Below are 14,270 nucleotides of genomic sequence, written 5' to 3'. Positions count from 1 at the left end.
GGACCTTGCCTTTCTGAGGCCTGTGCTTGCTCAGCAAACGTAAGTATAGAATTTTTTTTTTCTTTTTACTAATTTATAATTTTTTTCCACACACAGAACCAGGAGCAGCACAACACAACCTTGATTTTTGCACTAATGTTTTCTCTTTTCCACACAGAACCTGGTGCAGCACCACACAACCCGGATCATCCTCGGTTGAAGCGGCCCCTCATCTACCAGCCACTGAACAGATGCAGTTCCAGTCATCTACCAGCGATGGAGCAACCTTGCAGGCTTCACAAGCTGGGGAAGAGACAGACGGTCCATCAGGTTTTCCCCTCTCCCAGCCCTCTGCCTCTGCTTTTGCTGGGTCTTCTCGTCAGCGGCAGAGGGCCTGGGAGAGGTCAGGCATGCCCGAATTTCTGCAATTAAGCTTGGTCTTCCAGGATGGGGTTAGGTTAATTGCTGACAGAGTGAAGAGTGGGTTCAAGGAAGGCAACAACCGCCTTGACCGCCTGGAAGCCAACCTTAATAGACCAGCGCAACATTTTTTTTCTGCAATTGAGCGGAGCATGTCGGAAAACCTTACACCTCAACTCCAGCTGAACGTCATGCAGGCCTGTCCGGTTGCTTACAGCCACGCATTACAGCAGCAGCAGTCCCAGGAGCAGTCACAATCATTCAATCAACAGGCCAGAGGATACTACCAGCAGCCAATTTACTATCCAGCTCCCACAGCACCAAACTATCCACCACCACCGCCTCCAGATCACCGAGCGACCACGCTGCCAATTATATCAACCCTGCAGCCGGCAGCATCCACCATGCTCCAGAGTCCAGCATCCATGCAGCCAGCAGTATCCACAATTCGGCCCAGTCCAGCACCCCTGCTCAGTCCAGCACCCCTGCCCATTCCAGCACCCTTGCCCACTACAGCACCCCTGCAGCCAGCAGTATCCACAATGAGACCCAGTTCAGCACCATGCCAGATGACTGCTACTGAGCCCAGCACTCCCACTCAGCCAAGAAAAGCGAGGTCCAAAAAAAAATAAATCTTGGCATCAGGACTAAAACCAGGAGCCAAAAAAATATGCCCACCTTGAACCCATCACCTCCACACTCACCTACCAATTTGTCACTACCTTCCCTTGTGTCTCTGTCTGTTCCTTCCTGTTTGTCTATCAATTCCCATGATTCCACTTTGTCATCTATCCCCAATGTCTCCACTGCTATCCCTGATCCAATCCTTCAATTTGTTGCCCCTTTCCCTGTAGACCATTCCCCTGTAACCCCTTCCTCATCAACTACTACCCAATCCTCACAGCTCCACATCCCTCAAGGTCCTCCCCATTTCACCCTCACGTAAACCCTGAAGAAAAAACAAATCACCCCAAACTTAGCCATTTTTTTGTAAAAGTGTTTAAAATAAAAGTTGTAAAACTGTTGAAAATAAAAGTTGTATTTTGTTAGCACTATATCTAACAACACAAACACACTTTATTTTGAGGGAAGGTAGGTTATATTTAACTCAGCAAACATTAGGGGTAAATTACATTACATGTAAATGTTAACATCACAGGTACATTTAAACATAACAGGTATTTAATGTTTGACATTACAGGTATGCTTTAAACATAACCGGTACAAACCAGGTACATTTTAGCGGCTTAAATCATTTTGTCTTGCCATGCCACACATCCATTATCTGAAACAGAGTAAGCGGCAAACTTATCCCTCATCTGGGCAATTTCCACTGTGGTTCTCATAGGGTGAAATTGGTAATCATGCAATGCAATAAGTTCCTCAGGTTGTAAGCTTGGTCGCTCTTTTAACATGATGTAGTGGTGCAGAACTACACATGCTTCCACAACCTCATCAATAGTGTCAATTTTTAGATTAATGGATATGCACAAAATGCGCCATTTTGATACCAGCAATCCAAATGCACACTCCACGGTTCTTCGTGCCCTTGTCAGTCTGTAGTTGAAAATTTTTTTTGTGTGATTTAAGTTCCGACTTGAGTATGGTTTAATGAGGTTGGCACACATTTGGAACGCCTCATCACCAACAACAACAAAAGGCAATGGCGGTCCATCAGTGTTGGGCAGAGGTCGTGGCGGCGGAAAATTATAATCATTCCCATAGAAACGTTGGCCCATGTCTGAGTTTTTGAACCTCTGTGAGTCATTGCCTTGGCCAAATGAGCCAATGTCCACAGCAACGAATCAACAATCGGCATCCACAATAGCCATTAGAACAATGGAAAAATATCTTTTATAATTGAAGTACTCTGTTCCATTTCCAGATGGTTTCATAATCCCAACGGGTTTGCCATCCAAAGCCCCCACACCGTTAGGAAGATTACAAATTTCCTGGAATTTGGAATCATTTTCAATCCAGAGTTTACTTGTGGGTTGGGGGAGGAATTCTTGCCGCAGAATGCCAACTAAAGCACGACAAGTGTCTACAATAATCCCAGAAAGGGTGGATACCCCAATCCGGAATTGGAAATGTAACGATGACAATGTCTCTCCAGTAGCCAGGAATCTGCAGAAAAGAAAATGAAAAATAAAAATCAGTACACTGCTTAGGGTTAAGGATAGGGATAGTGTAGGGTTAGGGTTATTTGTGACAGGAGTTTCTTTTTCAATACTACGTACCTCAGGGTGACCTAGAGACGTTCCTCAGCAGGAATTGCTCGACGGAGCTCTGTGTCCTGCCTGGCGATGGATCCTTGGACACGTAGCAGCAAGTCATGGAAGCTCTGTTGTGACATCCTCATGTAGTCAAAAAACTTCTCCGGGTTTTGCTGCAGCTCGGTGTACAAAGAGTGGTAGGCTCCACGGCTCTCTCAGAGTTCAAGGATGGGGTGTGCCAATAGCGACGACAACATCTTCTCAGTCTTTCTCTTCTTCTGAGTTCTTGACAAGCAAAAGCAAAGGCAGCAGCCAACTTCAATTGTAAATCCAGATCTTCTAGGAAGCTGTCCAGGTCAAGATCCATCTTGCAGCTAGATACCGCAGCCAAAGATGAGGATTTCCTCAGTGCAGTGTGTCTATATATATATAGAAATCCCATGAGACACGCCTACTGGGTGTCTGATGTCAAGGAAAAGCTACTGGTAAAAATTGGAAATGTCTAACGCATGCGCATAAAATACTCAAACGCATGCAAAGACGCATACACACGCATGTAAACGCTGCGTTTTTTTGCCGTGATGCATAAGATGATGCAGATAAAAAAAGCTGCGTTAACATGTGTTTGCACACGTTTTTGCATGCGTTTGAGAATGTGGATGATACGCTGCGGAATCAAACGTAAATGTGAACCTAGTCTTATTCTATGGAGAGTAGCCTTGAAGTTGCAGCTCTCTGGTGACAGCGAAGTGTCAGCTACTTCTTAAGTTTGGAGTTCTGTTTCATTGTCCTCTATGGTGTGGAGATTAGCAGCGGAGCCTGGGAGCTAAGTTTTGTGTTTTTACCTTGTCTGTCTCCTGCTTGTCACCACCCCCTGTGTATGTTCCATCTGGAGTAGTTAAGCAAGCGCTCTTGCCGGCCAGTGCATTAGCCAGTGCAGTGTGAAGTGACAGTGAGGGACAATGTTCATGATGGTGGTGGGGGAAGGACCCACTTAGGGCATTAGGAGAGTACAGGGACAGGCTCAGGATGGAGCTCAGGAGGTGTCTCATCGCTCTTTGCCTATCGGTAGGGTCTTCCTCTTCCCTTTACCATCCTGTTGAGTGTGTGCTGTGCCATCTGCTGACCGACCCGCTGTGGGATCATGACAGACTCATGAACACATAAACCTTGGCTTGGCAAATTCACCCATGTTGGTGATTTGGGGAACAGATGCCCGCTTTGTGTGTCTGGCCATCCCACTGCCTCTTTCTGTCAGTTGTGGTATGGCGGATCAATTCCCCCTGTGCACTGCTGTCCCTGCTCTGCATGTCACCTTGCCAGGTTGGGTCAGTGATTTTATCGTCCACCACCTCATCTTCCTCTTCAGCACCCTGGTCCTTCCCCTCACGTGCTAACTTAACAACACCACATGTTGGCAATTGTGTCTCATCATCATCCTCTACCTCTTGTGACAGTAATTGCATTTTCCCACCGTCGTCTTCTTGTGAGCATGGCTGTTCAAATATTTGGGCATCACTACATGCAATCTCCTCATGTCCTGCTTGAAACGGGCAGGGCCAGAGGCCAGAATTTATAAATGGAAATGTGAACAGCTCTTCAGAGTGTCCAAGTGTGGGATGGCAAGTCTCCGGGCACTCGGCATGGTGGGAGGAAGGAAGATCACGGTGAGGATTATGTGGTCCATAATCACAGCTACTGAGACTGGGTCGGATGGTAGACATGGTGGTGCTGGCAACTTGACTGGAAACATCTACTATCTATCCAACAACCTTTTCATACTGGTCTCGCTTCAAGAGTGGTGTTCCGAGCCCCCTACAAAGTGGGACAGGAAGCTAGATCAACATGAAGTGTGTGTTTGTTGTGCTTCCGCAGCAAGCACAGTTTCACCCTGGCCTCGGCCTCTGTGCTCACCATCAGCATTACGTCCACTTTCCCATCCTTTACCATGCACCTTGACCATTTTAAATTATGCATTATATATCCCTGTTGAGGAAACGTTGCAGAGAGTATTACAATGCCAGCAAAATTTGCCCACTTCAGATAGACGTATAAGACTGCAGTATCAATATAGCAATGTAATTTTTTTTAGCAAACAATTTTTTTGTGGTTTTCTCAAATAAAATGCAAAAAAATGCTGGGCATTATATTGATGTGGTCTCCCATGCTTGTGTGTCCACTAGTTGGGCCCAGTCCATTTTTCAGCTCTTATCCACATGCATGTCACTTGATAAATGGTAAGGTTTTAAATATTAGGGTTAAAGGGAATCTGTCACCCCATTTTTGGCCTATAAGCTGCGGCCACCGCCATCAGGGGCTTATCTACAGCTTTCTGTAATGCTGTAGATAAGCCCCCGATGTAACCTGAAAGATAAGAAAAACAAGTTAGATTATACTCATCGGGGGGTGGGGGCGGTGGGTGTCGCGGTCAGGTGTCTCCCATCTTCTAGCGATGATGTCCTTCTTACTTCTGCCTAGGCTCCGGCACAGGCGTACTTTATCTGCCCTGTTGACCTGCATACCCAATGTTAAAGATAGGTACGCAGGCCGCATGCAGACATAGGCGGAGCTGACCTGAGGAAGTGCGGCAGTGGGCGGGGCTTCACAGAGGAAGTCCGCAGCCCTCTGCAGCTCGGCCAAACGCAAATATGAAGCCGGTCTTAGATGGTTCTGTCCTATAATGAAGTACAATTATTAGCATTTCATAAGTTTTTAAACTTTTATTCACATATATATCAAATTTATGAAAATACCACATTTATAGGACTATAAGACGCACTTTTTTCCCAAAACATTTTTTGGGAAAATGGGAGTGCATCTTATAGTCTGAATTTACTTACCAGGAGTGTGGCACAGCTGGAGTCGGGTGATTCTGCTAGCCCTGGGCTGGGAAGAGGGGGTGTTCGGTGATCCGTCGCTGCAGGTCGATGATCTGACTCCCATACCAGGCTGGCGCAGCAGTATTCGGCGGTGCTCGGTTGTAAAGGAGACGAGATCTCATTACTGAGATCTCAATTTGCACATGCGCCGCCTCTGGCTGCCACTTTCCCGGAGGCCAACGCATTGCAACAGTGGTTGTGCCGGGGCCCCGGGCTATCACAAAATGTCGGCGGAGCCGACCGGAAGAAGAGGGAGCCCCATACCCTTTGCCTCCCCCCTGAGTGCTGCGATCGCGCTCGATCGCAGCATTGAGGGGGTTAACAGCAGAGGCGGCGGGGACACTGCTCCTAGCTGTCAGTTCAGAAGCTCAGCCACTGCAGCGCTGAGCTCCTGCAATGAGATCGAGCAGGAGAAATTTCAGCCTCTCCTGCCCGATCGCTGCTGTGTTTGGTCGGTCAGATTGACTGACTAATCACAGCGCTTGGGGTGCAGGGACCGACTGCAAGGGTCCCTGCACCCCTTGCCGTGCCTGACAGCTGTCGGCACTGAACTGAAACTACGTGTTTACACCCAGTGACAGTTCAAAGGCATGACGTGCACAGTCCGTCCTGGAGCGGGAAGTTACATCCATGGACAATGCTTGGAGGTTATTACAATTTCTGTGCGTTTGTTTGTCCACCCATTTTTACGATTGACCACAGGTTCTCAATGGAATTGAGATCTGGGGAGTTTTCTGGCCATGTACCCAAAACTTCAATGCTTTGTTCATTGAGCGACTTGTGACATGGTGTTCCTTCATGCTGAAAAAAGTATTGTTCATCACCAAATTGCTCCTGGATTTTGGGAGAAGTTGCTCTTGGAGGTTGTTTTGTTACCATTCTTTATTAAAGGGAATCTGTCACCTAATTTTGACGCTCTATATAAATGAGTTGTGTCCGGTCCGATGGGCGGTGTTTGGGCTCCTTTCCTCCACCCCTCCTTGGCCACTGTCTGCAATATTTCAGGTAATTTCCGTAGTTGTCCTTCATATTACGCACCTGCGCATTGCAATCTTGACTCGAGCACACGCAGTATGCTTTGCCCAACTGCGGGCAAAGCCGAAAGGCAATAGTGCGCATGCGTCGGAGAACTAAGTCCCAGAACACAGCAAAATACTTCCGGGACATAGATTACCGGCGCATGCGCACTAATGCTTTTCGGCTTTGCATCAGGGCAGTCATACAGGCAGCAATGTCCTTGTCTGTAAAGACCAATTGATGCAAAGCAATCATGACTGCACATGTTTCTTTGGAAGTAACCATGGTTAAAAGAATAAAGGGGGTTTTACACTAAGCGATATCGCTAGCAATATCGCTAAAACGTCACTGGTTTTGTGACGTTATAGCGATATTGCTAGCGATATCGCTATGTGTGATACTTACCAGCGACCGGCTCCCCCGCTGTCCATCGCTGATCGCGCGAGAATGTCCGGCTCCATTTCTCGTCAGGCGCTTCCTGCTGAGACTTCCTGCTGTGACGACGAGCGACGCTGGACGCGGGCGGGAGGACGCCAGGATCGCTGTGTGTGAATGGTAAGTATCGTGCGCTGCTGCATCGCTGTGAGATCTTTCTGTATGAAAGCTCACTAGCGATCATTTAGCGATGCACCAGCGATCCTGACCAGGTGGGATCGCTGGTCGGATCGCTGGTGCATCGCTAAATGTAAAAGGGCCTTAAGACAACAATTTCAAGCACCAGTACCCTTTCAATTCAAATAGTCTGCTCTTAAAATTCAATCAGCATTACAATGTGATAACAGCTGCCTATTCCTCATTAATGCGTTTTTTCCGAGCTACTGAAAATATCACTGAAATTATATAATCAGGTCATTTTGGCATAGGGCACAAATTTTGTGGTAATGTTTTCTTTGTGATTAAGCTAATTTTCATACAAAGAATGACTGCAAATGTTTTCCATTCATCCGATTAAGCTTCACGATCACAATGCAATTGCCACTATAAAAACTGTCTCAAAAATTTTAAGCTGATCTACAATCACTTTCTTGCTGAATTCATAGGAAAAAATTGTATTATTGCACAAGTTCTGATATCTCAAAGAAAATATCCTCCTTTATTCTAGCAAATTAAATTTAAGAAATTCTTACCCATCTATATCTGCAGTCTCCACATAACATAGGCTGTTTGGTTCAGAGGTGTACAGCAAAAATATATCTGCCTATAAAATAAAATATTAAATAGCTTAGTTGAATACATAAAAAATCTAATTCTTATAAGAATAATATGTAGATTATTGATTAAAAATACAGCAGAGATTCAGAAATGAAACATACATGATAATTACTGTTAACAATTTTGTCAACTTAATTGTTTCTCCTGGGCCATCATATAACAAAAACTCATTCAATTTACCAGTGGATGCAAAACATCAGGGGCACATTCCCTGGACATCTTGCCTGATCTATTAGCCATTTTGAACTGTTTTGGAGTTAATACATTGTTAATGTAATAAGGTAAAAACTAGGTGTCATTGCAGCCACTGTAGCATGTTCTAAGCATTCACTGGCTCCTCGTCAACCAAACCAAACCCTGGAGAAGAGAGATTACGATTCCCGCCCGTTGTCCTCGGTATTCGAGAAATAAGGAAGTAATCTAAAATAAAGCTTGCAGGATTCCCTGAAAACCACAAATTATCCCGACCCCCAGAGAACCTATCCAGCAAAGCGATCTTGGTCTCCACCAGGGGTTGCCCGGGACCCTAAGCCTGGAGTCAATAGATGCTGCAAAGCAACCGAGAGTAAGTCTGCCACCTCCAAGCAGAGTTGTTGTAGCTGCCCTGGCAGAGTATCCACAAGATCCATAGTGTATCTAAAAAGGTAAGGTCAGTGATAATTCACATAGTGACAAGGGACTGTGGGCACCTACCCGATCCCTCAAACTAGAGGCGCCCTAGGCTATCCCTGTCCCCAGGATTACGCTGGATGGTGGAGATACTATGCTCCTATCTTAACCATTATCTCTTCCCTCTTCCACCCAGGGAGGTGTGAGACCTTAACTGTATAGGTAAACATTAACCAGACAAACAGGGGTAAACAGACAGGGATATAAGAAAACTACAATCATACAAATACACGCATAACAGAGTGGGAAACAAGGAATAGGAAGGAGAAATCAAATGGGAAAGGATACGGATAAACACACAAACCAACTCTCCAACTACCTACTCCACTAGACTTCTTCAACTCCAAACCAGGAAGTGTAAAAACTATCACTGCCAACTCCCAAGTGCCAGTGGCGAACATACATACCAAGAGGAGTGGCCAACAAACAGCTCAGACAATTCAGGATGGAGCGCTCTAGGAGATCAACTGAACTGATTAACCCTTGCAATGACAGATCAAAGAAAACCTGCACTGTTTTAATACAATGGTAAAGCAGTTCTAATCAGTGTAGGAGTTTGTGTAACCAGATACTGCTATCTTATGGCTCCTCTTTGTCACAGTATCCCCGTGACAATGTGCTTTACAACCGCCACTACTTTTCTGGGTGGACGAAACATGTTCCAGACAAAATAAGGTGTGCACTGCACAATGCCATCAGTGACAAAGGCCTGAGTTGGAAGGCGTTCTGATGCATATCCTACCACCACTGAGGATTGCTGGATTCCTCATCCTACTCCTCTTCCTCCACCACCTACTCATCTTGTCAACGTGACACCTACACCACAAACTTTCAATGTCAGCAGGCTGTTCAGAAACTCATCTGTTTGGGAGAAAAAAATCCCACACCTCACATGAGCTATGAACCAGGATCAAACAACAGACTCATGAGTGGTTGGTGCTGCTGAACTTCAGGCCGGGGCCTGGTGGTGTGCGATAACGTGTGAAATCTCGTAGCAGCTCTGGGCTTTTCTAGTTTGATGCATATCCCTGGTGCTGAATTTGGTGGTGCAAGCCTCCTTAAAAATTAGCCCGATATGTCAGCGATACAGCATTACTTCTGCCTTCCCGCTTACCGCATATGCTGGAGAGACTGTACGAGCATCAGCATAGTGGACTTTCAGCTATCGCACGCGCAAGTGCGTCGCTCTGTGAAAGAACACTACTTCACGACCAACGAGTGTGCCGTGTTGTGCATTGCTTTCAACCAAGACAAATGCATTCACTGGTAAATGTCAGTTTAACATTTTACCACTTTATCTGGCCATGTGGACACATCATCAGACACATCCTGTTTCATTTATAAAGGAGGGACTCTGAAAGTCACAAAGCCTAATTTTATAGGGCCATCAGGTGGCCTATACTATTCTTAAAGGGCCAGCAGTCGGCCCTCACTATTCTTAGAGATCCACCAGCCGCCTATGCTTTGTTGTTCCCATTATTAAACAGTATGCAGTGAGTGGCAGGGCTGCCCAAAATTTGGATGCACCCCAATACCCCTCTGAAGAGACGTACAGGAGGGCCTCCTGAAAACATGTTCCCACTATTAGGAAGTGGGTTTCCCATACTGTTTTCCTATGCAGTGAATGCAAGGGCTGCCAAAAATTTGGAGGCACTCCAATGCCCCTTTGAAGAAATGTAGAGGGCCTCATGAAAAAATGTTCCCATTATTAGGAAGTAGGTCTCCCATAGTGCTTGCCTATGCAGTGATTGCAAGGGCTGCCAAATATTTAAAGGCACTCCAATGCCCCTTGGAAGAGACATGGAGGAGGGCCTCATAAAAAAAATGTTCCCATTAGAAAGGAGCGGGTCTCTTATACTTGTAATGCCCATGCTCTAAGTGTATGGGCTGACAAACCTTTACCCCTGGGAGGTATACATGAACATACTGTATAATAATTTTTTTTTATGGGCATCATAAACACCCTTTTAAAAGATTATGTGGGTGTTGCATCATGGACCACGATCACCATGGTGATATGATGTTTGAGTATGAAGAGAAGGAGGAGGACAACAGCAAATAGCCAAAGTTAGGAAGTGTATACCCATGTGTGGGTGTGAAGAGGTGCATGGGAATAGACCTCCCAAAAAAAGACACTGGATTTGAGTTTATGTTATACAGACCATGTTTTATTACTCAGCTTATTATTCTGCGTAAGGCTGAAACCTGAAGAATTGTGTGCAGCATATTAATGCATTGATGTTCCAAAATCTCCAAGTGCAGACCCAAAATTCAACATTAGGCTACCAGATACACGTTTAAAGAGACTGTGAGAAGGGTAACACAATAAAAAAATTATAATAATAGAATATATAGAGATTGAGAGTAGAAATTTGACCTTTTCACAATGTACTGTGAGAATCATGTGGGAATAGTGGATGAGGGCAGGTATATCTCGCCCAGATTCCTTTCCTATGTGGCCTAGTCTGGTCAGTATCGCACCTGCTTACTAATGGATAGTGGGAGGTGGATATAAAAGGATGCCAGGTGGTTGTGTGAGTGTCTCAGCCTGGTAACACAGAGAGTCTGTCTGTGTGAGAGGCACACGTGAGTGAAAGCAGTGCCCACTGCAACTGTGGTTTGGCTGGATGGGAGAAGCCCGCCAGTTGGTAGTTAGGTTGTCCATTGTTTAGTCAGTGCCGGACAGGCAAGGATTTGTTTTATGTTTTATTTCTTTATGCATTGCTTTCACCATTAATAAACCTGACCCAGTGTCAGTTATACCCGAATCCCAGCTCTGCGCCTGAGTTTCATGCTGAACGCACGTGACCTTTGACCCAAGCAAAGGCGATCCCAGAGTGTTTTATCACATTGTGGTGGAGAACGCGGGCAACACGTTGCAAGCATGAGCATGGAGGACGTGGTGAAAGCGCTGGTACATTCCACCGCCGTCCAGCAAGAAGCTAATCGGGTGATGATGGCCCAGCTGAAGGAGTTGGTGGACATGACAGCTACCGATCGTTCGCTTCTCCAGCAGGTGGCGCAGCGCCTGGCAAGCCTACATGAGGTTAACCTGGAAGCCGAGTCGAGAGTGATTCACGTGAGTCGGTACTGGCAGAAGATGACGACCGAAGATGACGTCGAGGCATACCTGACCACGTTTGACAGCGGTGCGAGAAAAATGGCCGAAGGCACGATGGGCCGGCCTGATTGCCCCGTTTCTTTCCGGTGAGGCCCAAAAGACGTATTATGACTTAGAGCCTGAAGCTGCGCAGGACTTTGACAAATTGAAAGCCGAGATCTTGGCCCGGCTGGGAGTGACGACCGCTGTCCGTGCACAGAGAGTGCATCAATGGACTTATCAGCCGGATAAACCACCGCGGTCACAGATGTTCGACCTGATCCACGTGATGAAGAAGTGGCTACAACCCGAGGTGCTGAGAGCGCCAGAGATAATCCAGAGAGTCGTCATGGACAAGTACCTGAGAGCTCTACCTCCAGCCCTGAGGAAGTGGGTAAGCCATGGAAATCCTACGACGGCAGATCAACTGGTGGATCTGGTGGAACGTTACTCCGTGGCGGAAGGACTCCGAGATGACGCTACCCCACCTCGTTCTTCATCGTCTCCACGTGGAACCGGTAAGACTGTTCCAGGGAGTAGGGGAGATGGAAAAATCCCTAAGACAGTGGGGGAGGAAAACGGGACTGCGAGGCCGAGAGTAACGAACTATGGTCTAAGCAAGGGGCCCGTTAGGTGTTTCCGCTGCCAAGAGATGGGACACATTGTTGCGAACTGTCCGCTCACTACTGAACCCATGCAGTGCGACGTCACAGACTCTAAAAACCGCATGTCTATGGTTGCACGGGTAGTGAGTGTGAATGCTGGTCAAAAGGAGGTGGAAAAACACTTGTGTGATTTAACTGTTGATGGAAAAAATGTGGTGGCATTGTTAGACTCGGGAAGTGTGGTGACTCTGGTGAAGGCCAGTCTGGTGTCAGCCCCGACTGGACCATCAGACAAATTTTCTGTAACGTGTGTGCATGGAGACACCTGTTCGTACCTCACCACGGTCATATGCATTACTACTTCCTATGGGTCTGTGCAACATAAAGTGGGACTCGTCCCGGTGTTATTGCATGATGTTATCCTGGGCCGGGATTTTCCCCACTTCTGGCAATTGTGGGAGAATCAGTTGATACCCCAGGGTAATAATGTACATGATTCGTCTCCCCGGGCGCGTGTGGGTCCCGAACTCCTGGAAGAGGTCTCCCCGGAAGACTCGGGGGAAGAGTCTGCTGGAAATGACCTACAGTTCCCGTTTTCAGTCATGGCGGGTGATACGGAGGAGACCGGGGAAGAGGAGGAGGCCGACAGCCGTCCACCTCCCCGTTTGCCGGATTTAGAAGTTCAGAAAGATGACTTCCAAAGCGAGCAAATAAAAGATCCTACCCTTTCTCAGGCTAGGACAAATGTAAAAGTGATAAATGGGGTACCCGTAGAACCTGGCTCTAGGCTGGCATATCCTTACATGGTTCTGGAGAATGATTTACTCTATCAGATAGAGAAAAAGGGGGAAGACCCGGTGCAACTATTAGTCGTGCCAAAACCCTACCGGCGGCAGGTGCTGGACCTGGCCCACGGACATGTGATGGGAGGTCACCTGGGTGTCCAGAAAACCACCGAAAGGATATTACACTGTTTTGTTTGGCCAGGCATGCATCACGATGTTCGTGTATATTGTGAGTCTTGTCCTGACTGCCAAGCCTCTGCACCTAAGCCCCGGTTCTGTAGCCCTTTGGTACCCCTACCTATTATTGAAGTCCTGTTTGAGAGGATTGGGATGGATTTAGTTGGGCCCCTTCCACGGTCTGCACGTGGACACCAACATATCCTGGTCATCTTGGATTATGCCACTCGTTACCCGGAGGCCATACCTTTGCGTAACACGGCCACCAAGACGATTGCCAAGGAACTGGTGCATGTGTTTAGTCGGGTCGGTATACCAAAACAGATACTAACCGACCAGGGGACCCCCTTTATGTCCAGGGTAATGAAGGAGCTCTGCCGATTGTTACAAATCGAACCGTTACGCACATCCGTGTATCACCCTCAAACAGACGGGTTGGTCGAACGGTTCAATAAAACTCTGAAGCAGATGCTGAGAAAGGCGATAGACAAGGATGGGAAGAACTGGGACTATTTACTTCTGTATTTGCTTTTTGCCATCAGGGAAGTGCCCCAGTCTTCCACGGGGTTCTCACCTTTCGAGTTATTGTACGCCCGACGTCCTCGCGGACTGTTAGACGTTGCAAAAGAAACCTGGGAGGGTCAGGTCACTCCGTTTAAAACGGTGATAGATCACGTCACACAAATGCAGGACCGTATTGCGGCTGTTATGCCTATCGTCACAGAACACATGATGCAGGCTCAAGGAGCCCAAAAAAGAATCTATGATAGGGGCGCCAAGATCCGTACGTTTGCACCCGGAGATAGGGTGCTGATCCTGGTCCCCACGGTGGACAGTAAGTTCCTGGCAAAGTGGCAGGGCCCCTTTGAGATTAAGGAAAGAGTTGGTGAAGTAAACTACAAAGTATACCAGGCAGGTAAACGGAAACCTGAACAGATTTATCATGTAAATCTGATAAAACCCTGGAAAGATCGGTCTGCCTTGTCAGCGGAGCTGGCCCGTCCCGTCTGCTCACATACCGTACCGGAGGTACGGGTTGCAGAGACTCTCTCGGAGCGGCAAAAGACTGAGGTCAGGCAGTTTCTACTTCACAATCCAAAGTTTTTCTCAGAAAAACCCGGGCAGAGTACACTAATGAAACATGACATCGTAACGGAACCTGGTGTCACTGTTCACGTGAAATCCTACAGAATTCCGGAAGCACGCCGTGA

General features: G+C 47.0%; 1 protein-coding gene across 1 annotated transcript in view; it reads right to left on the bottom strand.

Annotated features, from left to right (window-relative positions):
* Nucleotides 1-14,270, bottom strand: part of ATP8B3 (ATPase phospholipid transporting 8B3) — an 807,548-nt gene that overhangs the window by 399,032 nt on the left and 394,246 nt on the right. Inside the window, exon 9 of the mRNA XM_073545649.1 lies at nt 7,639-7,709. Coding sequence (XP_073401750.1) covers nt 7,639-7,709 — 71 coding nt within the window. The remainder of the gene's footprint in view (nt 1-7,638; nt 7,710-14,270) is intronic.

Source organism: Dendrobates tinctorius, unplaced genomic scaffold, assembly GCF_039654945.1.
Source record: "Dendrobates tinctorius isolate UK_male_01 unplaced genomic scaffold, ASM3965494v1 ptg000011l, whole genome shotgun sequence".
Lineage (NCBI taxonomy): Eukaryota > Metazoa > Chordata > Amphibia > Anura > Dendrobatidae > Dendrobates > Dendrobates tinctorius.
Note: the sequence above shows the minus strand (reverse complement) of the source record. Positions and strands in the feature narration are given on the sequence as shown.